Consider the following 24,343-nt stretch of genomic DNA (forward strand, 5'->3'; position numbering starts at 1 on the left):
AATCCAGTAAGACCAATAGTTTTCAAGCATGCTTTTAACATTGCAGTTCCCACAATTTTGGAATTAATAGTACTGTCAGAGGCATAGCTGTTTGTCTGGTAAATAATAAAACATTTCCAAAGAGGTTTCATTTTCTGCCATTTTGAAATCAAGATGCATATTCTTGCCTTAATTCTATATTAAAACAATCATCTGCCTTGGCGTTGCACCATCAGAATCAATGGGAAATGACTCCCTCTGCTGGCTTGTATAACCATTAGGTCAAATGTTGTCATATGAAACAACTTAGGCATCCAGTCATCTCATTGGAACAGAAAATCTGTAACAATTATTTTTTATATAATATCATAAATAACTATGTACATATACAAAGAGTTAACACATTGTCAACTGTGAGTTAATACGGAACACAATATCACAATGTTTGATACAACCTTGTTTTAATAGAACATCTGTACAACCAAGAATGTAAAAAACAAAAACAGCTAAAATGAAGAATGACTCACTTCTTTTTTTTTCTTTAAAAAAATATTGTCTGCATTTTGCTCCTTGTTCACAAACCGATTTGAAAATCCAAACAAAAACTATTGACAAAAATGAAACATTGAAAGGCAATTACATTTCTTGGCAATATAAATATAGTGGTATGAACAAGGTTTTCCAAACATTTGTTTAGGAAGAGCATTATTGAAAACAGTGAAACTCTGGCCACTGAGTCACAAATCTTATTTATACAAAACCAGATTTCTTTTTTTTCGCCCATTACACTTGATGACATTTTGATTTGATGTGCTCTTACAGTTAAATATATACATCTATAATGCCAGTAGTCTATTAGGGAAGCCATGACATCCCAATGGCATTTAGTTGTAGCTGTAGTCTGAATAGTAGTCTGGCCGTCCACCCCCTCCCCTCCCAGGTGGATAGCCCCAATTACAGGATGGGCCTCCTCTGATTTGACCCCAACCTGGTCTAGATCTCATGGGAACTGGCGGTACTCCTCTACCCCTGAAGCCACCACGCATCATATCAGCAGATCCTGACATGCCCCCTCTGGTATGGTACATGCTATTGTTGCCGTGTGACCCACCTCTGCATATGGTTCCACGTGCAGCTCCAGGGATGGGCAGGAGTCCTCTACTAGCAGTGCCGCCCCTGGTGGGTGGGACCTGACTGCCTCCCTTATTCTCTGAGGAAGAGTTCACTGGAGTTCTGCTGCCTTGGGTGCACGAGGTCAAACTATCCATTGCACCTCTTTTATAGCCTTCTCCCTCATGCAGTACAGGACCTACCGTAGAGGTGGCTGGAGCAGAGGTGCCTTCTTCCTCCTGACTATTAGAGGTTCCGCTCTCACTTCCTCCCACCCACAATCCATCTGTGGCCCCCAGCGGCCCTGTGGCCTCAGTTTGGGTGGTAGGATGAGTGCTGAATCCTCCCCCGCTCTGTCCTGCAGCATAACTGTGCTGAGTCCCCGGTGTTGGCCCCCAGTTATAGAGAGATGGAACAGGAGGAATAGGAGTGAGGGCTGGAAAGATAGAAGCATCTGGTAAGGAAGGAAAAGTGGTGTGAAGAGAGGAAGAGGAGGATGGGGAGGAGGAGGAGAAAGAAGCAGTCTCTAAACCTTTCGGAGCATCCTGAGAGCCAGCAAGTCCCACCTGATTTGCACTGCTTGCTGTTGCTGCCCCAGTCGTTCCCACACTGTCAGGGGGCTGAAGAGAGGAGGCTGTTTCTGGAGTCGGAGGCACCTCCGCTGAGCTAACAGGGGGCTGAGGGAGGGGTAGGGAGGTCGGAATGGTGGGCGGCTGGGCGATGGGCAAAGTCGAGGTGTTTGTGGTGGGTTGGGTGGCAGTTTGACTGTACTCTAAACCTTTGGAGGCTGCCCTAACTGGGGACGAATACGCAGAGGACATGTGGTATGCGGGTGATCCAGAGTAAGGGCTCCACTGTGCCGAGCTGGGACACAGGTAGCTCTGGTGGGGGTTAACCCCAAAACTGACCAGGGTGTCCTCCACTTCAGGCTTAGGTGTTCCCTCCTGAGCGGCGGCTTTATACTGAGCGATGGCAGATTTGAGAGCCACGTAATCAGCCGCATATGAGCCCTGGGCAGGGTAGGTGGAAGGGTTTGGCGGGGGATCCATAATGGGGTCCAAAGGGGGCTGGTCAGGGAGAGGAGGACGAAACCCATCTGTATGAGGCGGAGGGGGCAGAGGGGCCTGCTGTCCATCCAGATTATTTTCAGTTTGAATGGAAGGCTCTTCGATAACCAGAATGTCATCTTCAGAGTCTATGGACATGTCCTCTTCATCTACCACTGCATCAGGTTCTACTGAGTGGTGAAAGAGAAGACGATCAACATGGATTTAAATGTCACTACTGAAGATCTCTGAGCATAAACTAATCTTATGATTTCTGAACAAGCAGGGATTGCACTATTAGGCAATCACTGCATTGCCGTTGACTGTGAAGACATTCAGGTTTTACCTGGAGCAGTTAGGACATCCACTACTACTTCCGGAATGCTGATCAAACTCTGGAAGTTGTTCATGATGTCATTCATACCTGCCACGATAACTCCACTGCCAGAGAACTGTGAGAATGTCTCATGATGCCTTTCTGTATATAAACAAATGATCACAGCAACAATGTCATATCATAAGAAGAAACACCTCAAACAGCTTCGAAATACTACTATTCATAAATACCACTGAAACTCAATATTTGCCTAGACCGGATGAGTGTACCTGTAAGGAATATGATGTGTCTGAGCTGTGTGTGTTGAGCTTGTAACTTCACCAGACAGTCCAAATCAGGAGCCTGCTTAGATGGAGTGTCACACTCATGGTAAGGTAGAAACTCCACCAGGTGTTTCTTTTGATAGGCCGTCAGCAGGTTTAACAGATCCAGGGCCTCTGCATTTAACCTGTGAAAGTGAAGTGGTCAGTAAAGTGAGATGATGGAGACTAGGTTCTGTCAGGATTGGCTGAACAGTCTCAAACGGTCTCTACCTGCTGAGCTCTTTAAGCTTCTTCTGAGTCTTACAGTGTACCTTCCACTTCCAGGGTGAGCCCTGTTCCTCCAGGAACTGAAGAAATGCCTTTAGCTTTTCTGCAAGCACAATTCAATTGTGAGCATTGGAAGAACTTGCATTCACACTGAATTAAAGCACAAAATACTGCAATTAAACAGTTTCTAAGAAAATAATTCATAATATTTCTACCATCACAGCATTGATTATAGCAGATGGTCCTAGAGTTTTTGCAAACCCACCACATTTTTGGAAGCTCTTACCTAGTGTTATATTATCAGGGTTGAGAATGAGCTCATCTGACACGATGAGACCTCCTGACACAAAAAGTTCATTGTAAGTGCGATTTTTCACATCGTCCAAACTATCGACGCCAGCGAAGTAAACTGTGGACAACTTCTTCAAAGACACCAGTGCTGGGATCTAATTGAGGTATGGAGGTAAAAAAATATCAAAGTGAATGCCTCTCAGTTTGTTATATACAACAGTTACTTGAAGTTTTGTTAGTAGTTACCTTATGTACATGAGCAGCGATATCCTCATTCTGAATGATGATCATGAACTTTTGCTGGCTTTTATTCACTAGGTATGTCAGTGGGTTGCAATCAATGTTGCCAAGACTTCTTAAATACTCCTGCAAAAACAAGGAAGGAATTACAGATAAGATGAGTGCTTCAAAACAAAGGTCAGAGTCAATATGCGAGTACACAATGAATATACTGACACATTATGTACTGAGCGTCAGACCTTGATCTCAGTGCAGAGTTCACTCTCCTCATCTCCTCTCTGAATGTAGAACTTCACTGCATTCTTCTGCATGATCTCCACCAGTGTGCACAACACATCTGGCTTGATCTGGCCAATAATGTTGCCGCACACAGTGCTTGAGGTTCCTGCAAGCTTAGGATCTGAGGGTATCTCCAATACTGAAGGAATTGGAGGATGACTGCTGCTTCCTGTTGATGGAGAGCACATATGGCTTTCTACAACATTTGTACTCTTGAGGTCAGTTGACTTTTCTTCTGAAAACAGGTGGACCTCTTTGACAGTGCCAAGGCGAGGCTTGCCCGAAGAGGGAGGTTTAGGGGTAGGTACAGGGGCTTGTGGCTTGTTGATCGAAGCTTGAGACTTAGGCACTGGAGATGACGTTTTAGTGTGACAAGGGACAGGTGGAGACGGCAGGGTGTGTTGGGCTTTAGTCGGCTTGGCAGAAGAGGGCAGGACAGAAGTTAAGGGGGTGGGCACTGGGGCAACAGCAGCTGGTGACGTAATGGTCGCAGGTTCCAAAGATGAACTGGGAGCACAAATCAATTGGCTCATCTTCTCACAGAGAGTGTTGACATAGCCCTGCACTGGTGGTGAGGTGACGTATTTTGAGACGAAAGGAGAGAAGGATGGGCACGACCAATTGGCCTGCTCCTCACGTCGAGGCAAAGGAATCTGGGAGATGTACATTATATGTTGGGCCTCCATCAGTTCATGGATCCCTGTGCAGAGGTTCTTGAACTCACTTTCGAGGATGGCATCTACTACTTTTCCTGTGGTCTTTGCCTGCTTCTCCCCTCCACTCACACAAGCCTCACCAACACCCTCTAAATATAAAACCAATATAAAACCAAATTGTTACCATACAAATCTTTTTGTTATGGGTTATTTTTCTATTGTCTTATCTATTTTCAGATAGGCTTTCTTATAGCCTATTGGTCATGGGCTCATATTTGGACATATGTGCCATATATTCTGCATATACCCCTTATTTGTGCCCTTGCTTTATCACACAAGCTGATTTAGATTTTAAACCTTAGATGTTTGACTTATAAGGATACAGGTGAGTAAGAACCTGTGGTGGATGTTTTCCAGAAGTGGTGGCTCTGATGTGAGACTTCTGCTGGACGAGAGGGCTGCTGTTCCATACTAGAAGAGGGACTGCACACATCCAAACTGCTCCTACTGCAGACCATCTGCTCCTACAAATACAGACTAGAGGTTAACAAAGCAACTAAAGAGCGGAAAGGTTGCAGAATCAAGGCATGTCCAAGATAACAGATTGAGTGACATCACGAGGAACAGTCCAAACCTCTAGGTAATCCTGGATAACCTGCTCCGCATCAGCATGCCTGCCCCGCAGGTCAAGGTCACAGTGAGCCACTAAGTCGGTGGGGTTGATCTCCGAGCTGTCTGGGAGCATCAAAGGCTGGCCAGTTGAAGAGGTCTGGGCCATCCTGTTGAGTGTGCTGAGGAAGAGTTTGAGCAAAGTATGCGTGTCTCGTAAAGTGGCACTCTGAGTCACGCGCTCCCGCAGATCCGTGTCACACAGGCCCATGGTGTCCATCACCACTGACAGAAAGAAAAACAGGCTGTCAACAAAGAGCTAATTTCTCTGAGGAACTGCAATATCAATCACTCTATTGTGCTGGAGCTCCTTTGTGGCGCATTACACCTCTCTCACAGGCTGCACTGCACTTGACTTTGAACATGCACTTGCAAACATCGTTAAAGGAATAGTTCACCCAAAAATGAAAATTTGCTGATAATTTACTCACCCTCAGGCCATTCAAGATGTATCTGAGTTTCTTTTTTCATCAAAACAGAATTTAAGATTTTTAGCATTTCATTTCAGGCCTCCTCCTTTAAACAATGCAAGTGAATGTACTCCATTTTTTGACGGTCCAAAATGCATATTTAGGGTGCATCAAAATAATCCACATGACTCCAGTCGACAAATAAACGAAAGGTTATTTTGAGAAACAAAAAAAATACTTATATACTTTTTAACTACAAATGTTCACTTCCATACATCTCTGTGACGTGCGCTCATGAGAGGGATGATGTATGCTTGTTGGTAAGGTCACGTGTCACGTGGAGGAGTCAGGAAGCGCGTCACTGTTTACAATAGAAACTTGCACAGACCAAGCGCTGTTCACAAACCAAAACAGTCCAAAACAATTTCAAAACAATATAAAATAAAACATTTCCAAATAATAATAAAAACAAATGTAAACAATGACGTGCTTCCTGACACCTCCTCTACATGACGCGTGACCTTATCAACGAGCTTACGTCATCCCTCTCATGAGCGCGTGTCACAGAAATGTACGGAAGCGAACATTTGTAGTTAAAAAATATATAAGTATTGTTTTGTTTCTCAAAATAATCAATCGTTTGGGTTCAGAAGAACTTTATTTGTCGGCCGGAGTCCTATGGATTATTTTGATGCACCCTAAATATGCATTTTGGACCGTCAAAAAATGGACGACATTCACTTGCACTGTTTAGAGGAGGAGGCCTGAAAAGAAATCCTAAAAGTCTTAAATTTTGTTTTGATGAAGAAAGAAACTCAGATACATCTTGGATGGCCTGAGGGTGAGTAAATTATCAGCAAATGTTTATTTTTAGGTGAACTATTCCTTTAAAGGGCGAGGGAAGTTTCAGTTGACAGACCCTCAAACTCTCGATTTTGATAGAGGAAGCAAGCCTACTTATATGTACGCTTCAGGCAGCTTCATATCCCACAATGCAACGTAACTGAGACATCACAGGAAAGATTGCGTTTAACCTACCCCATCCCCCACACAATTCTAATGCATGATGGAAGTGAAGCTCGGTCAATTAAAGGGATAGTTCACCCAAAATTCTCTCATTATTTATTCACCGTCATGATATCTCAGGTGTGTATGACTTTCTTTCTTCACCAGAACCCATTTGAAGAAAAACAGAAAAAATATCTTAGCTCAGTAGGTCCTCAAAATGCAAGTGAATGGCGATTTCTCTTTTGAAGGTCCAAAAATCATAGACAGTCAGCATAAACTTCATCCATACGACACCAGCTGTTAATGTCTTCTAAAACGACACGATTGCTTTTGGTGCGAAAAAGATAAATGCAAGTACTTTTTTAAACTCCAAATCATGCTTCCGGTCGGCAGCAGTAAGCGCGTGTGACGTAATCACACTCACTTGAAACACGTGAGAACTGACACACAAGCATCACAGCCGGAAGAGCAGCGCTGTTTACAAGTGACAAGAAGGAACGCTGGACAGTAGCTTGGTTGATTTTGGTTTAGATCTATTATTATCTGTTTCTTTACTCACAATGGTGCATTTGTGTGCTTATCCTGGATGTCTCAACCGAGTGGAGAACTTGAGATTATCTCGGTATCCATGGCAATGCGAATACGTCACACGAGAGACAGCTTGGACTCCACCCTTTCCTAAAGCGTTGGATTATAGTTAAAAAGTACGCAAATATTGATCTTTTTTGCACCAAAAGTGATCGTACCACTTTAGAAGACATTAATTTAACAGCTGGAGTCCTATTGATGACATTTATGCTGACTGTGATTTTTGGACCTTCAAAAGAGAATTCGCCATTCACTTGCATTTTTAGGACCAGCTGAGCTAAGATATTTTTCTAATTTTCTTCAAATGTGTTCTGGTGAAGAAAGAAAGTCATACACACCTGGGATATCACAAGAGCGAGTAAATAATGAGAGAATTTTCATTTTTGGGTGAACTATCCCTTTAAGCAGTTTAGAAAAATTACATTGAGAATTAACAGCATTATACTTTCAGCTACCTAAAACTGACTGTTTGTTACACAGTCATAGCCATTTTTTGTGTAAATATACTATACACATGTTATTCTAAGACATAAAAACTATTGCCTTAAATTTCTTACAGGATATTTCTTACATTTTACTTCCCTACATAACATTTTTTGCTTATAAATAATATAAAAAACAAAGATGTTTCTTCTTCATGATTTCCCTGTTGTAAAAACAGATTAAACCAGCATAGGCTAGTTTGATGGTCTTAGCTGGACTGGTTGGCTGGTTTTAAAAGGGTTTATCCACATGTTAGTTGGCCAGGCTGTTTTACTTAATTTTTTTCTTCAGTATGTATATCACACAAGCACCAACCCTGTACCATATTCTACACAGTTCATTCAGCACAGACTCACTTCTTCCTGGCTCTCCATTCAGCAGATCTGTCCTCAGGTACTTGCTCATGCCTCCAGCACCTTCACTCTCTAGCCTCCTCTTCAGACTGGCTGGGTCCCAGTCGTCCTCTCTCTCCGGCCCGCTCCCCTCCTCCTTTCCCAAAGTCCTCTTGTGTAACTGTATCAACTTAAGCAATTTCTCCATCTTGTCTTTGTCATACTCCCCCTGTGGCCTCTGAGCGCCACCATTTGAATGAGAAATCCCAAGTCCACTGCTGCTTGATGCCTGTCTATCTGACCCTCCCCAGTCTGAAACAGGACTGTACTCTTCAGCGCCTGCTGGGGGAGACACTGCCCCCTGCCTGCTGTCCATCAGGCCCTGCTGCAGTGCCTCCACAGGCAGCTGAAACTGTCCCGGCCCGTATATGTAAGACTTTAGTGCTGAGTCTATGTTCTTGGGACGAGGTGCTGGGTGTAGGTTGGTCCGGTCATCCAAACTGTGCCGGTACTCCCCCACCTGAAAGGGGCGTATAGCACCTTGCTCCTGCTGGCTCAGATAGTCCAGTGCCTGACGCTTCAGCCCCGCAGCAAGCTCTTTGGGTGGATTGGCACGCAGCTTGAAGAGTCCATGGTGCAGGGCGGGTACAAAATTATCTAGTTGGTGGCTGACTGGGTCTATAGGCTCTAGTGGAACCAGAGGATCATCGTCTACTCCAAAGCTTTTAGAAACTTCATAATAATAAAATAAATACATTTTAAGAAGGTTAATAGAAGCAGTCAATGACGGTTACACACCCAAATCAAAACAAACTTTAAAAAACAATACACAATACAAGAGACACTCACCCAACCTCGAGACGATTCTTTGCTCTTGAAAGACAAAAAGTGCCTGTAAACCCCTGTCATATCTGCCTCGCCTCTCTTCAAAGAAACAAAGAGACAGGCAGCATTATTCCATGCCATACCCATATTTTCAGTGCTGATAAACAAGGTAAGAGGTTGTCATGTGTTGACCTACCGTTGGTAGCATGCAACTGAGAGGATGAAAGCAAGAAGAGAAATCCTTTGTCTACCAATGGCTTCACCAGAACCTACAGTGAAAAGAGTTTTATTATAGCATAACTTTAATAAAAGCACATCCCCAGTATAACTTCTCCATATCAGCTCACTGACACAGATTTAATCAACAAGCTGGTAAAGAGGGAAGATGGTAGGCGGTGACTTAACCCTGCTATAGTGAGGCTGCGGAGGTTAATTCAATCAAAGTGTAATAGAAGAGGGTTGAGAATGAGCTCACCATTCTCTCTCTCTCAAGCCGCTGCAGCAGTCCCGAGAGACTGTCTTCCTGTTTACTCTTCCCATTGACCTCATACAGGCTGCAGTACATACCACACTTCAACGCTGCAACACAACACGACACATTCTTAGCCTCCAAACAACACAATGAATACCTAGGCAATTAAACATGCATTGTAGTAGAAAAGATTATCCATGTTAAGGTAAAGAAAGGATTTACTTGTGTGCTAGAAGGTTTTGGTATCTCCTGGACAAAAGAATATCACTAGTGTTTTTTTATCATTAATCAAATCACCATGAGCAAATTTTAGTTTTTGACCCACAGTTTAATATAAAAAGTGAAACCTTTAAGGCCCAAACATACTCTACACAAGTACGTGAACGCAGACACACCTTCCTACGCAAGCTCGATTTCACGCGTCGATACATTGTGAAATGTGTCAGCGCTCAATTCATAACCCAACGCAAGTACGCGCTGCATTCTCTGCGTTGCCGCAAGGGGTGCTAGAGCAGATTTTCTTCTTTCAATCAACAACTGTCATAGAGGACACGAGCAGCAATTTGAGTTGAATCTTTTCAAAAAATATATACTATATATATATTTTTTTTGTCCCCAGTCCATTCAAACGAACTTGTTTTTTCTCCGTGTCTCTCCCCACTCCACAACTATCGACTCATCTACCACATCCGGTTTCGTGGTCATGCCTAAAAAAATCTATTGACCCCCCCTTCTCCATACAAACCTCAGACCCCCCCCCCCCCCCCGGTGGTCTGAGGTTTGTAACCGCCAGAGCAACACAAGAGCGCATGTAATGTATGTACAACGGGACGATGCATAGGCCATGCATTGGCCAAGCGCTCGCGTCTGCATTTGCATACTTGCGTGAAGTATGTTTCGCCTTTACAACCTGCCTTCATGAAACATTACAATACTACTAGATAGTAATGCAGCCCAGAGAAAATATAACAGTGTTGAGTGTATATATTAAGGCTGGGAAATTTAACGTGTTCATTTCAGCGATTAATATTTTTTTATGCGTTTTTTTTTTTTTTTTTTAACGCAATTAATGCAGTATCCATTTTTTTTTTACTTCCTGAATCTTCACGCGACAGAAGGTGTCCCGAGTTTTTCCTGGCAGGCTACTCAGCCTTACAAGCTCCGATTAGGGACAAACCCAGGCATAATAAACACAGGAGCGGATTTACTGTATGGAGAATGAAGACTTCACCCGCAAGCGGTGAACCAGGTGTGCGAGAGATACAGGCAAGCTGCCGTATTTACTGGCATCACCTAAAAATGCTCACTCAGTTTCATCTGAACCAGTTTCAAAAGCCAAACCACCCGACTGAGACCCAGCGTGTGCGCGATACTGACGAACCTGGCCAGATATACTTGTATAGACTGAACAGCAGCCAGAGAAAATAATAGTTTTGAGATTTTAAACTTTCATAAATTAAACTTCAGCATTTAATATGTTTTATATCTGTATGTATAGTGTCTAATAATGCAGTGGCAATTTCAATGTTATCACACTTAAGATTCTCTTGCCAATAAAGTTTGATATGCATTGAATCTGCCTATTTTTCCATTTTCCACTGGAAAACAGCAGAAGATTTTGCCCAAATTGTAATAACATATGCCATGTAAAAATATGTTTGTATTAAAGATTAAAACCTGTAAAAATGTGTCTAATTAACTATTCACAAAAACAAAACAAAAAACATTTTAACATGTACGTACATAAATAATTACAATAAATGATGACTAACCAATTGCTTGCACACAAACTATAAAGTAAATATATTTATGATGATTTTTTAAAGTTTATTGTAATGTACATGGGCCATAATTTAACCGTGATTAATCACAGAAAACTGTGCAATTAATTAGTTAAAAAATTTTAATCAAGTCAACTCTGGAAAAAATTAAGAGACCACTGCAAAATTATCAGTTTCTCTGAATTTACTATTTATAGGTATGTGTTTGAGTAAACTTAACATTTTTGTTTTATTCTATAAAGTACTGAAAACATTTCTCCCAACTTACAAATAAAAATATTGTCATTTAGAGCATTTATTTGCAGAAAATGACAACTGGTCAAAATAACAAAAAAAAAGATTGTGTTTTCAGACCTCGAATAATGCAAAGAAAACAAGTTCATATTCATTTATAAACAACACAATACTAATGTTTTAACTTAGGAAGAGTTCAGAAATCAAAATTTGGTGGAATAACCCGGATTTTCAATCACAGCTTTCATGCGTCTTGGCATGCTCTCTACCAGTCTTTCACATTGCTGTTGGGTGACTTTATGCCACTCTTTGTGCAAAAATTCAAGCAGCTCAGTTTGTTTGATGGCTTTTGGAGATCCATCTTCCACTTGATCACATTCCAGAGGTTTTCAATGGGGTTCAGGTCTGGAGATTGGGCTGGCCATGACAGGGTCTTGATCCGGTGGTCCTCCATCTACACCTTGACTGACCTGGCTGTGTGGCATGGAGCATTGTCCTGCTGGAAAAACCAATCCTCAGAGTTGGGGAACATTGTCAGAGCAGAAGGTAGCAAGTTTTCTTCCAGGATAACCTTGTACATGACTTGATTCAAGCGTCCTTCACATAGACAAATCTGCCCGATTCCAGCCTTGCTGAAGCATCCGATATCCAGTCCTGAACCCTACTGAAAACCTCTGGAATGTGATCAAGAGGAAGATGGATGGCCACAAGTCATCAAACAAAGCCGAGCTGCTTGAATTTTTGTGCCAGGAGTGGCATAAAGTCACCCAACAGCCATGTGAAAGACTGGTAGAGAGCATGCCAAGACACATGAAAGATGTGATTGAAAATCAGAGTTATTCCACCAAATATTGATTTCTGAACTCATCCTAAGTTAAAACATTAGTATTGTGTTGTTTATAAATGAATATGAACTTGTTTTCTTTGCATTATTCGAGGTCTGAAAACTGCATCTTTTTTGTTATTTTGACCAGTTGTCATTTTGTGCAAATAAATACTCTAAATGACAATATTTTTATTTGGGAGAAATGTTGTCAGTACTTTATAGAATAAAACAAAAATGTACATTTTAGTCAAACACATACCAATACATAGTAAATCCAGAGAAACTGATAATTTTGCGGTGGTCTCTTCATTTTTTCCCAGAGCTGTATATACACTGCCTGGCCAAAAAAAAAAACAAAAAAAAAAAAAAAGTCACCATTTGGAGTTAAATAAACAATAGTGAAAGAGTGGTTTTGGGAGCATAAGGAATCATTTTAACACATGAATTGGCCACCACAGTGTCCTGACCTTAACCCCATTGAAAGTCTTTGGGATGTGCTGGAGAAGACTTTACGTAGTGGTTCGACTCTCCCGTCATCAATACAAGATCTCGGCCAAAAATGAATCGAGTAAATTCTAGAGACTGTTGTGCATGAAAATCCCAGGAGATCAGCAGTTACAGAAATACTCAAACCAGCCTGTCTGGCACTAACAATCATCCATGCGATTATCTAATCAGCCAATCGTGTGGCAGCAGTGTACTGCATAAAATCATGCAGATATGGGTCAGGAGCTTTAGTTAATGGTCACATCAACCATCAGAATGGGGAAAAAATGTGATCTCAGTTATTTGGATCATGGCATGATTGTTTGTGCCAGATGGGCTGGTTTGAGTTTTTCTGTAACTGCTGATCTCCTGGGATTTTCACACACAACAGTCTCTAGAATTTGCTCCGAATGGTGCTAAAAACAAAAAACATCCAGTGAGCGGCAGTTCTGTGGACGGAAATGCCTTGTTGATGAGAGAGGTCAACAGAGAATGGCCAGACTGCTTCGAACTGACAAAGTCTACGGTAACTCAGTTAACCACTCTGTACAACTGTGGTGAGAACAATAGCACCTCAGAATGCTATTCTGAGATGCGGTAATAAAGTAAAAAAAAAAAAATAATAACAAAAAACAAAACAAAAAACAAAAATTGAAAATAAAATAGAAATAAGAACCCAAAACTTTCATAACCCTGGGGCCACTGGTACTTCTCCTACCTTCTCGTGATCCACTGTATGTGTCCCATGATAGCAGAGAAGATGGGATCTTTCTCTTTACTTGATCGAGATGCATTGCCATTTTGATGTCAAGCTTGTCTGGGCTGAAAATTGTGTAAGAAAAAAATACAGCAATTTAAAACCAATAAAAAGATCTGGAAGGACAAAACCGAGCTCAGTAGTCTTAACAGAAAAGACACTTACAGTTTAAGGGGAAGGAGAGGGAGACTTGTAGACCGTATATGCACTTGATAGACCTCTTCTCCCTTATTCACCAGCAAGCCACTCCAAACCGTATATCTGCGTCGAACTAAAACATAAAATGCAAAAGAAACAGTTTGGGTTCTCAGGAATGCTGCACATGACTACATAAATGAATAACTAATAATTTTATCACACCGATATGTTAGAGAAATGCATATAAAACTTACCCCTCTGCCCTTCGTGCACAGTGCAGTTTAATCTACTAAAAGAGAAAAGAAACCTGTTTAGATCTATATAAACCAACAGGAAATGTAACTAAAGCAATAAGCAAGTTATGCACTTTGTAACTTTCTAAGCCAGTCTTGGGTGTCTCCATTTCATACCTGTGTGCAGCCGTAGCCGACTCTTTGCCTTTGTATTGAAAAGACACAACCGCATATGGCAACACGTGCCTGGGCCTTGACCTTAGTTCATCAAACGCAAATTCATAAAAGTATTGCTGTGAAAAAGAAACAGAGGGACATAATATGAGAAAACAGAATCTATCTGAACAAGTATTATAAAAATAAAGATCATACTGAAAATAAGGTGGAAATGGCACAAATGTAAGGATGATTTGAATCAGACTAACCTGAGTGTGTTCAAAGGCCCTGTAGGACAATAATGAGGTCACTTTGCTGGCATTTTTGTAGAGATGGCAGTCATATTTAGGGGCAGGTTCCAGATTACCCTTGGGCATATTCTCAAATATTGTTTTCACTTTACCCTGCAGAGCAAGTAAAAAAAGGTCACACTGTCTAACTGATTTTTTATTTTATTTTAATTAAAGCTTTATAAGATACACCGTCATTCAATATGCACTGGTTATTACAATTCATGACTGTAGCACACACCTTCATGACTTTGAATATTATAATCTCTCCAGCAGCACCAACTTCAAATGGATTCATTTGTAACAAGTCTGAGTATTTTGAGAGGTAAACCCCTAAAAATAGAAAAGGTAGAAGTTATCTATAAGAAGTATTACTCGAGGTAAAATCCTTCCAAAAAGGCCCTGGAGTAATCTCAAGACATTTATTAGCAACCATTTGGAAGGCAAAGCCTGGAAAGCATGTTTGCTAGGATTAAATTGTTGCAGATACAATTTTATTTCATCAGTTGAAGAGAGCAAGTCAAATGAGACATACACTAATACTAAGGGATAGGAATGAGTCTGGTTTTGTGAATACATAGTGTCTTCAGTCTTTAAAGATAACAGCTGCTTCTTCAATAAGGAGATCATAAACTCATCAACGACAAGAAGATCTGAACATGACTATAACATGACTATTCAGATCTGTTGTAAACAGGCCTGTCACGATAATTACGTTATCGAGTTATCATACAATATATGGACATGACCTCAATAATTTTTGCTGACCTCGATATTGCCCTTTGTGTTTACATGTATGTTTGTTTACACAAGAATGAATGTCACCAACATTTTAGCCAGTCGCGCTGCTTCTGTCCTCTCGTCTGCTCTCTGTGTCGGAGGCGGGGCTCAGACAGCTCCTCCATACACACACAGAGTGGACACTGACAGTTGAAGATTACATGTTACTCGAGGCTAATAGGTGTTTTAATAGGCATTTTCCCGACGACTGCATAATTCCAGCCAGACATTTTGGAAGAAAATGTCCAAATGGACTTTGTTTCAAAGCCACATTCCACAGCTCTGGTGTGGGAACATTTTGGCTTTAAGCCAAATGAGAGAGGCGAGCCCATTAACGTGAACGAGCCGGCATGTCGACCTTGTTTAAAAACAGTGGCAACGGGGGGGGGGGGGGCTTGGGTAGCTCAGCGAGTATTGACGCTGACTACCACCCCTGGAGTCGCGAGTTCGAATCCAGGGCGTGCTGAGTGACTCCAGCCAGGTCTCCTAAGCAACCAAATTGGTCAGGTTGCTAGGGAGGGTAGAGTCACATGGGGTAACCTCCTCGTGGTCACAATAAGTGGTTCTCGCTCTCAATGGTGTGCGTGGTAAATTGTGTGTGGATCACGGAGAGTAGCATGAGCCTCCACGTGCTGTGAGTCTCCGCGGTGTCATGCACAGCGAGCCACGTGATAAGATGCACAGATTGACAGTCTCAGAAGCGGAGGCAACTGAGACTTGTCCTCTGCCACCCGGATTGAGGTGAGTAACCGCACCACCACGAGGACCTACTAAGTAGTGGGAATTGGGCATTCCAAATTCCAAAAACAGTGGCAACAAAATTGGCAATACAAAGGGCTGGGCGATACATCGAATACCCACGATATCATCGCAATGATTTTGCTGAAGATATCAAATTCAACAATATCGTGTATATCGCGATGATTTTAATGAGCCTTTTATTTGGCAATTAAGTTTCATAGAGTGAATCAGTAGACTAATTTCACAATTCTTCAGGGCTGTATAATTAAAATAACATCAAAATGGAGATATGATTTAACTGCCAAAGGCTGCGATTAAAGACAGACAAACATGGTCTGTGCACTTCAGAATTAACCGGCAACACACTGATCTGTGCACACGCGGGGGCTCGTGTTTGTAGTGCAGTTCACCTGCATTGGGAAGTACTGCAGTTAAGCATTCGCACAATTCCAAACATTAGTAACTGCTATAAAGTTATTGTACAGCAGTTCACAAGTTGCTAAACTTAACTGTCAAACATTACAATTTCCATTTCATAGTAAAAGCTCCTGGTGAAGGTAAAATAAACACGACTTCACTTGCAGTGCCAAAATAAAAACCCCAGTTTAGGGTGAATTAAATAGGACAGAAATATATACATTTATTTTTAATAAATCTTACCCTGAATATAATAATTACTCAGTATTATATTGTATTGTATAATAAACTTGACTGGGTTCAACAGTAATAATTTTGTATGATGCAATGTTCATCTGGTTTCCAAAAAATAAGTAGTTTTTGCACACCTTGTTCATTCACAAAGAAAATGTTTTAGTAAAAATATATGAAGGTACAGTTGTGCTCAAAAGTTTGCATACCCTTGGAGAATTGGTAATATATGTACCATTTTTAAAGAAAATATGAGTGAGCAGGCAAAACACATTTCTTTTATTTCTTATGGGATTCATATTCAACTGTAGGTTAAAACAGAATGACACAATCATCAAACAAAACATGGCAACAAAGAAAAAAATAAAATGACCCCTGTTCAAAAGTCTGCATACCCTTTGTTTTTAATACTGTATATTGCCCCCTTTAGCATCAATGACAGCGTGCAGTCTTTTGTAATAGTTGTCTATGAGGCCCCAAATTCTTGCAGGTGGTATAGCTGCCCATTCGTCTTGAAAAAATGCCTCCAGATCATGCAAAGTCTTTGGTCGTCTTGCATGAACCGCACATTTGAGATCTCCCCAGAGTGGCTCGATGATATTAAGGTCAGAAGACTGTGATGGCCACTCCAGAACCTTCACCTTTTCCTGCTGTAACCACTGGAGGGTCAACTTGGCCTTGTGCTTAGGGTCATTGCCGTGCTGGAAAGTCCAAGAGCGTCCCATGCGCAGCTTTCGTGCAGAAGAATGCAAATTGTCTGCCAGTATTTTCTGATAACATGCTGCATTCATCTTGCCATCAATTTTCACATGATTCCCCGTGCCTTTAGAGCTCACACACCTCCAAAACATCAGCAAGCCACCACCATGCTTCACAGTGGGGATGGTATTCTTTTCACTATAGGCCTTGTTGACCCCTCTCCAAACATAGCGCTTATGGTTGTGACCATAAAGCTCTATTTTGGTCTCGTCACTCCAAATTACAGTGTGCCGGAAGATGTGAGGCGTGTCAATGTGTTGTTTTTTTGTGGCATTGGCACAGTTAAGGCTTCTTTCTGGCAACTCGACCATGCAGCTCATTTTTGTTTAAGTATCATCGTATTGTGCTCCTTGAAACAACCACCCCGTCTTTTTCCAGAGCAGCCTGTATTTCTCCTGAGGTTACCTGTGGATTTTTCTTTGTATCCCGAACAATTCTTCTGGCAATTGTGGCTGAAATCTTTCTTGGTCTACCTGACCTTGGCTTAGTATCAAGAGATCACCGAATTTTCCACTTCTTAATAAGTGATTGAACAGTACTGACTGGCATTTTCAAGGCTTTGGATATCTTTTTATATCCTTTTCCATTTTTATAAAGTTCCATTATCTTGTTACACAGGTCTTTTGACAGTTCTTTTCTGCTCCCCATGGCTCAGTATCTAGCCTGCTCAGTGCATCCATGTGAGAGCTAACAAACTCATTGACTATTTATACAGACACTAACTGCAATTTAAAAAGCCACAGGTGTGGGAAATTAACCTTTAATTGCCATTTAAACCTGTGTTCAAGGGTGTGTAAACTTTTGATCAGGGTCATTTGGGTGATTTCTGTTACCATTATGATTTAAAAAGGAGCCAAACAACTGTGATAATAAATGGCTTCATATGATCACTATCCTTAAATAAAAGACAGTTTTTTTTTGCATGATCAGTCATATTTTCAAAATCAATGCCAAAATTTCACAATTTCTGCCAGGGTATGCAAACTTTTGAGCACAACTGTAAATAAGATTTTTATTAAGCTTCTATGTATGATGGTTTGTTAAATATATGTATAAATGAACAAATCAATTAAAATGATTACATTTTGCTCTCCCTTGTGTTAAACAGTCAAAAACTGTGGGAAACATGCCTATCATTTTTAAATAGATTTTTATTTAATACCTTTGAAATTGAATTCTATTTGGCTACAATGGCTGTTTAGATGAAATGATAGTTCCTCTGTTTAAAAAAACAAAAAGAAACACTTTCATGCTATTTCAGAGCAAAAACGTAATTATTGAGATATATATCGAATATAGTCAATTTGCTGAAAAATATCGAGATATAATTTCTGAAGCCATATCGCCCAGCCCTACAACTCATCTAAAACATAACCATCCCATCAGTTTTCTGAGCTGGGAACAAAAACCCATGGAGATGGAGAGGGGCCTTCCCGACTTTAATTTTTTTTTGACATTCTGATTCCAATGTCTGAATATTCTTAAGAATTAAAAGTTCATTGCTCTTTGAAAGGGTGTACTTGCATTATTATGCTATTATATTATCATTATATCAGTGGCATAAAATGGTCTTAAAATGACAATAATATATTTTATCACAATTATTTATGGGACAATATATCGTCCAACAAAAGTAGTTATCGTGACAGGCCTAGTTGTAAAACCACATCTCTGAGAGACCTGCCTTACATCACTGTGCCAAGAACAAAATTAACAACGTAATTTTCAAAACCTCAAACATGCTCTGAGAATAGAAAGCAGCAGTAGGGGAGACCAATTGATAAAACTGCTGTACACAAACTCTCATTTATTTGAGCAACGATGTTTGTCTGTAGTGAATTGAGGTTCATTAACATTTATTTGGTCAACGTCTAACCGATCACAACAGAGCTGAGAAACTGCCTTTTTGGCCTTGACCATCTCAACAACTACTTGTCACAACCAAAAGAGACCAGATTAACACAAACCCTAACAGGACTCAAATGACTACAGCCAAACAGATGTAAACTGACAAATCTTATCGGAAGCAATGTCCTGGAGACAGAACGCTCACCTTTGAGAGGACTTCCAAGATTGGTGACCCGCGAATGTCCCACAGAGAGACCCTTTTCACAGATCCATTGAACCTGGTAAAGTGGTTTGAAACATTTATAAGGGATTCTATAAATCTGACAACTGGTCTTATTCTATTCTTAAGTACTAGGTTTTTTGGCACAAGGTTTTTGGTAACTATTACACTCACATTTCTATTTTCATGTTATGGTGTACATCTTGATAACTGAATACAAAAAAGGTAAAGTATGCATTGTCTAGCATTTTAACATTGAAATCTCTAATTGGGGTCACAGTTTGCATTAGTTTAAACTTTTTAAACATTTAGGTTTTCAGAAAATGCTGCTTACATTGCACTTTGCTATTTAAAGTGTTGGTGATATTCTGATTGTTTCAATCCATGTAAATGTAGCTAATGCATGTTTTCATTTCACTAACCTAGATTTAGTGATATAATACATTACAATAAGTTTGCAATCATTAACATTAGTCAATGCAGTTAGTTACATAAATGTTACAATGAACAATACATTATACAGCATTTACTGATCTTGGTTAATGCTAAATCTCCACATACACAGATAATTATTTTTACTCTAAATGTTGAATATGTTAACATTAGTGAATGCATTGTGAACTTGCGTGAACAAACAACAACATTTTGATAAATAAACATTAATAACCAAAATTGATAATTGCTGTGAAAAAAATCATTCTTAATTCACGATACCTATTGCATTAACTAGTGTTAACGAATAGAACCTTATTGTAAAGCGTTACCGATTAAGTCCACAAGATATACAAACAACACAATACAAAGGTCTAAAATCAAGCACACAAAGTCTGAGTAGCAATACTCAGGTTAAAACAGTACTAGCAAGATTTTCAGGAGAAATACACTGTAGCAAAAATAGTGTAAACATTTTTACCTTATTTCTCTCTGGCAGCAGAAAAGCATTGAATTCTGTGAGCTCTGCTTCTGTCCTACCATTCTGCTTCAGTTCCCTTTTCTTCTCGATGAACTATGGGACAAAAAAACATGACATCACACTGAATCATTCTTTGATCCACCAAAAACGGTCTCTACATGAACTCAGAACAAAATCATTCATACAATCTTTAACAATTGAAAGAGAAAATGCTGCTGTCCAACCATATTTGATGTTTGTCCACTTGAAAAAAAAAGTCCAATCACTGCTCACCTCTTTTTCCAGGAGCTCATTGTGAATGAGACAAGCTTTGGTGTAAGTGAAAGTCCCACGAGAGGCGGCATCCAGATAGAACGTGGAGAGAAGCTTCACAACTTCTTCAAACTCTCTGGAATCTGGAGACAAGTGCTGGAGGAGACCTGGAGGACATAAACATGAAAACAAGATAAAAATAATTTTATGGCATGTCAGTGACCAACAAAAGACATCTTAATTTGCATGAGAAATAGACAATATAAATGCACACCACCTGAGGTACAAGTCAAAACTTGGTGACCTTTCACACTGGCATAAGGTGATACATGCTTTATAACCCAGTGCTGCTTCATATATACAGGGTTCCCTTTTGACCAATGGAATGCCATGACTTTTCCATGACCTTTCCAGGCGTTTGTGATCCATTCACTTTCATTGTATGTGCCTCAGAGTAACCCAGATTCTTCTCTTATTCAAGTAAAGAAAAGGAGGGACAAGAAATTAATTTTTGTGGTAATCAACATTATGCAACAAATGCTGTTGTTTGAGCTGAACTTGTATTAAACCCAGAATATTCCTTTAAAGAGGAGGAAAACTACAAAAATGTATTTTCACTACAGACATGTCCCATGAATTTCCCATTCCCTTTACAGTTATTATAAATTTTCAGGACTTTTCCTGGTATTTCCAGGTTTTCCATTACCATGAACCCTGCATATAAAAGTTTAGTGTAATATGAGCAAGTCTAGGCCTCAAAACATGTGTAATGCTACACAAATACGCTCAAACAAGTTTATAAGAGCCAGTCCTGTTATAAATGCCCAGTTGGGTTTAGACATACAAACATAAAAAGTCCAAAGCATCTAAACAAACCTCACCTGTCCAAATAGCTCAATGACAAACCATCTGATAAAGCCAATACAAAAGAATCATGTCCTAGAGAGCCACAAGATGCCAAAAGCACTCCCTCGAGCAAAAGTGAAAGCATAACTACTACAAACACCTCCCAACAATTACACCTGTCCTGCTTCATTTTCATTCCAATTCACTGTATTCCTCTCATAAGAGAAAGGCGCTTAGGCTCAAACCTAACTCTTATTCAATAATATTCAATATGACTTCATGCTTATGAAGGGAAACAGTACATTATCGGGGAATGAATGTCAGTGGGACCCCAGATGTCGTTCTGGTCTGACAGGTGCGATTAAAACATTCAAATGTCGTGCATAAAGACTGAGGCCAGAAATTCCGTGGCCAACATTGTGGTCAGCTGAATCACACTAGCGCCATTCATGATCCGCGCTGGATGAGGAGGGGAAGACATGTGTCATGTGGTAGGAGGAGGAGTGGTGGCCCAGCGGCCAGGAGTAGCCAACTAGCTAGCAACGAGTCAACGACACCGGCCTCCGCGAGGCTAACAGCCGTGGGTTACAATTGCACGTTCATGACACGTCTCGTGCATAATTTGAGCTTCCACAGAAAGACTCGCGCGGCGCGTGAAACAAATCGGTTCCTCACGTGCTGCTCGAGTTGCATTTGACTAAACTGCAGCTCTGAGTGCAGTGCATTAGCTAAAAATCAATATACTTAACAGCATTATTGAAAACCTCACCAACTAATCGCGTGGTGCATTATATGCCTCCTCTGTTCTTTTCATCTACATCGTTATATTAATCTAAAATCATCCGGAAGAGAACGCAGTTTCAACGAGCTTGCAGGCTGCACGCGCTGTGAAACAGAAATAGTCCGTGTCGGCAACGGCAGTAGTAGTAAAGGGGACACACAACCTTTCCGCTCCTTGATCTTCCGCGGAATCTGAAAATTCCTCCTTGGCAGCTCCTCTGCCGACCTCGTTACTGTCGATGGTGAACTGCTGCAATTTTTCTGCTCCGACAGCCCAGCCCTCCGCCGCTCAGAAGCATCTTGTTCAGACATTTGCTCGTCTTCACATTCAGCTTGATCGCCATTTTGCTTCGATGTGGCCGTGCTAGAGGCAGACAACAATTGTTTCTTGCTCTCGCAATCCTCCACGGTTAAGCCGCCGGCCTTGTTGCTCTCCTTGTCGCTTTTTTTCTCCTGGCCGATATTGCAGGCCATTTTTTGAGACCAGCGATCAACTCGGCAAGCTAGCGATGAAGTTGGTTTTCAGTGCCGCTTCACGGAGTAATTCTCCTCCTCAACCAGCCTCCGCCATAATGCCTGTGACGTATACCTTCCCCACCACTGCAAAACTCTGGCGTCACTCTGTTTACATTCACGCAGAGCGACGCCACCCAGCGGCGCTCCTGTGAACCGCACAGCGTCCAGACGTAATGACACCGCACGCTTTGATCATTGGACCCTGTCCAACTCCAACAGATGGCATTGTCTCAAACGTTTACATGAGAGATAATTGCGGTTTTTATAGCTGTAAAAAAAGGAATCGTCGAACTGTCGTAAAAAATAAAGTCAGGCTTTGGGTAATGTCACTGCTTTTGTTTATCTTCGGACATTGTCAATCACATAAATTCATTAATTTCAAGAGATATAATTGGCAAATAGCCATATGGCACAATTTCAAAACATGAACTAAAATGGTATCTAATCTATTACATAATTAGATCTAAAATACTACTGTATATGTACTCAGGGTTGGGAGGATTACTTTTGAAATGTATTCCACTACAGATTACAGAATACATGCTGTAAAATGTCATTTGTAATGTATTCTGTTAGATTACTCAAGGTCAGTAACGTATTCTAAATACTTTGGATTACTTCTTCATCACTGCTAGATTTTTTCACTTGTTTTGACTATAAAAACTCTGCCAGTACAGTAAGACAAAATACACGTTAAAAATACATTCTCTGAAAAACCTAAATATCTTATGCAGTGTTGTTTCTAAAACAAGATCAATCAAATTTTTGCCCTAATATCAAAGGTCTTACTAGATAAAAAGATATTGTGATCCAACGTGAATTTTCTTGATAAAAAATATGATTGTGCCCGGTAACGTGCATGTAAATGGCGAGAAATAGCATTTTAACTTAGCATAAAGCTGACAATTTACACAAGGTTTATTTCTATTTCTTCTGCTCCAAATTTACTTCAAACTTACTTCTCTGTCTGCTCGTATGAATGTAACACATCATAAGAAAGTGTTTCACCGCTGTTCAAATGCACTTTGGATCGCATCATTTATATGTATAAATGTTTTCCATCTGAAAGGACTAAATATTAAATGAAACAAATGACAATAGAATGCAAAGTAATCTCTTCAGTAATCAAAATACTTTTTGAATGTAACTGTATTCTAATTACCAATTATTTAATTTGTAACTGTAGTGGAATACAGTTACTTATATTTTGTATTTTAAATACGTAATCCCGTTACTTGTATTTCGTTACTCCCCAAACCTGTATGTAGTATACCTACTTAGTGTACACCGATCAGCCACAACATTAAAACCACCTGCCTAATATTGTGTAGGTCCCCCTCGTGCTGCCAAAAAAGCACCATAATAGCATTCTGATATTCTTCTCACCACAGTTGTACAGAGTGGTTATCTGAGTTACTGTAGACTTTGTCAGTTCAAACCAGTCTGTCCATTCTCTGTTGACCTCTCTCATCAACAAGGTGTTTTCGTCCACAGAACTGCCGCTCACTGGATGTTTTTTGTTTTTGGCACCATTCGGAGTAAATTCTAGAGACTGTTGTGTGTGAAAATCCCAGGAGATCAGCAGTTACAGAAAAACTCAAACCAGCCCATCTGGCACAAACAATCATGCCACGGTCCAGATGTGAACATTAACTGAAGCTCCTGACCTGTATCTGCATGATTTTATACACTGCTGCCACACGATTGGCTGATTAGATAATCGCATGGATGATTGTTGGTGACAGATGGGCTGGTTTGAGTATTTCTGGAACTGCTGATCTCCTGGGATTTTCACACATAACAGTCTCTAGAATTTACTCAGAATGGTGCCAAAAACAAAAAACATCCAGTGAGCGGCAGTTCTGTAGACGGAAATGCCTTGTT

The 24,343-nt window shown here is 40.6% G+C and overlaps 1 protein-coding gene across 5 annotated transcripts; it reads right to left on the reverse strand.

Annotated features, from left to right (window-relative positions):
• Window positions 1-383: 383 nt before the first annotated feature.
• LOC127418495 (protein TASOR-like) lies at window positions 384-22,529 on the reverse strand. 5 transcript variants are annotated; one of them, XM_051659088.1, is made up of 24 exons: window positions 21,199-22,250; window positions 20,595-20,783; window positions 20,339-20,484; window positions 20,066-20,158; window positions 19,138-19,210; window positions 14,398-14,489; window positions 14,136-14,270; window positions 13,888-14,003; window positions 13,732-13,766; window positions 13,505-13,610; window positions 13,301-13,404; window positions 9,259-9,362; window positions 8,980-9,052; window positions 8,808-8,882; window positions 7,983-8,690; window positions 5,103-5,362; window positions 4,866-4,992; window positions 3,773-4,617; window positions 3,540-3,659; window positions 3,289-3,448; window positions 3,006-3,105; window positions 2,742-2,920; window positions 2,482-2,613; window positions 385-2,326 (listed from the first exon to the last, which is right to left on the reverse strand). In XM_051659088.1, the coding sequence occupies exons 2-24, from the start codon at window positions 20,707-20,709 to the stop codon at window positions 864-866; spliced, it is 5,361 nt and encodes a 1,786-aa protein (XP_051515048.1). In that variant the 5' UTR covers window positions 20,710-20,783; window positions 21,199-22,250; the 3' UTR covers window positions 385-863. The 5 variants fall into 5 exon arrangements, with proteins under 5 accessions (XP_051515046.1, XP_051515047.1, XP_051515045.1 ...); XM_051659089.1 differs by having other exon boundaries at window positions 22,108-22,208; XM_051659086.1 differs by lacking the exon at window positions 20,595-20,783 and having other exon boundaries at window positions 384-2,326; window positions 13,732-13,763; window positions 22,108-22,529.
• Window positions 22,530-24,343: the final 1,814 nt, after the last annotated feature.

This window comes from Myxocyprinus asiaticus, chromosome 28, assembly GCF_019703515.2.
Source record: "Myxocyprinus asiaticus isolate MX2 ecotype Aquarium Trade chromosome 28, UBuf_Myxa_2, whole genome shotgun sequence".
NCBI lineage: Eukaryota > Metazoa > Chordata > Actinopteri > Cypriniformes > Catostomidae > Myxocyprinus > Myxocyprinus asiaticus.

Coding starts and splice junctions, on each gene's coding strand:
- LOC127418495 (XM_051659085.1), bottom strand. CDS start 22,417: ATGGCCTGCAATATCGGCCAGGAGAAAAAAAGCGACAAGGAGAGCAAC. Junction 20,485..22,107: donor GAAGATCAAGGAGCGGAAAG/GTTGTGTGTCCC, acceptor TATGTCCTCCAG/GTCTCCTCCAGCACTTGTCT. Junction 13,611..13,731: donor TGTGCACGAAGGGCAGAGGG/GTAAGTTTTATA, acceptor TTTATGTTTTAG/TTCGACGCAGATATACGGTT.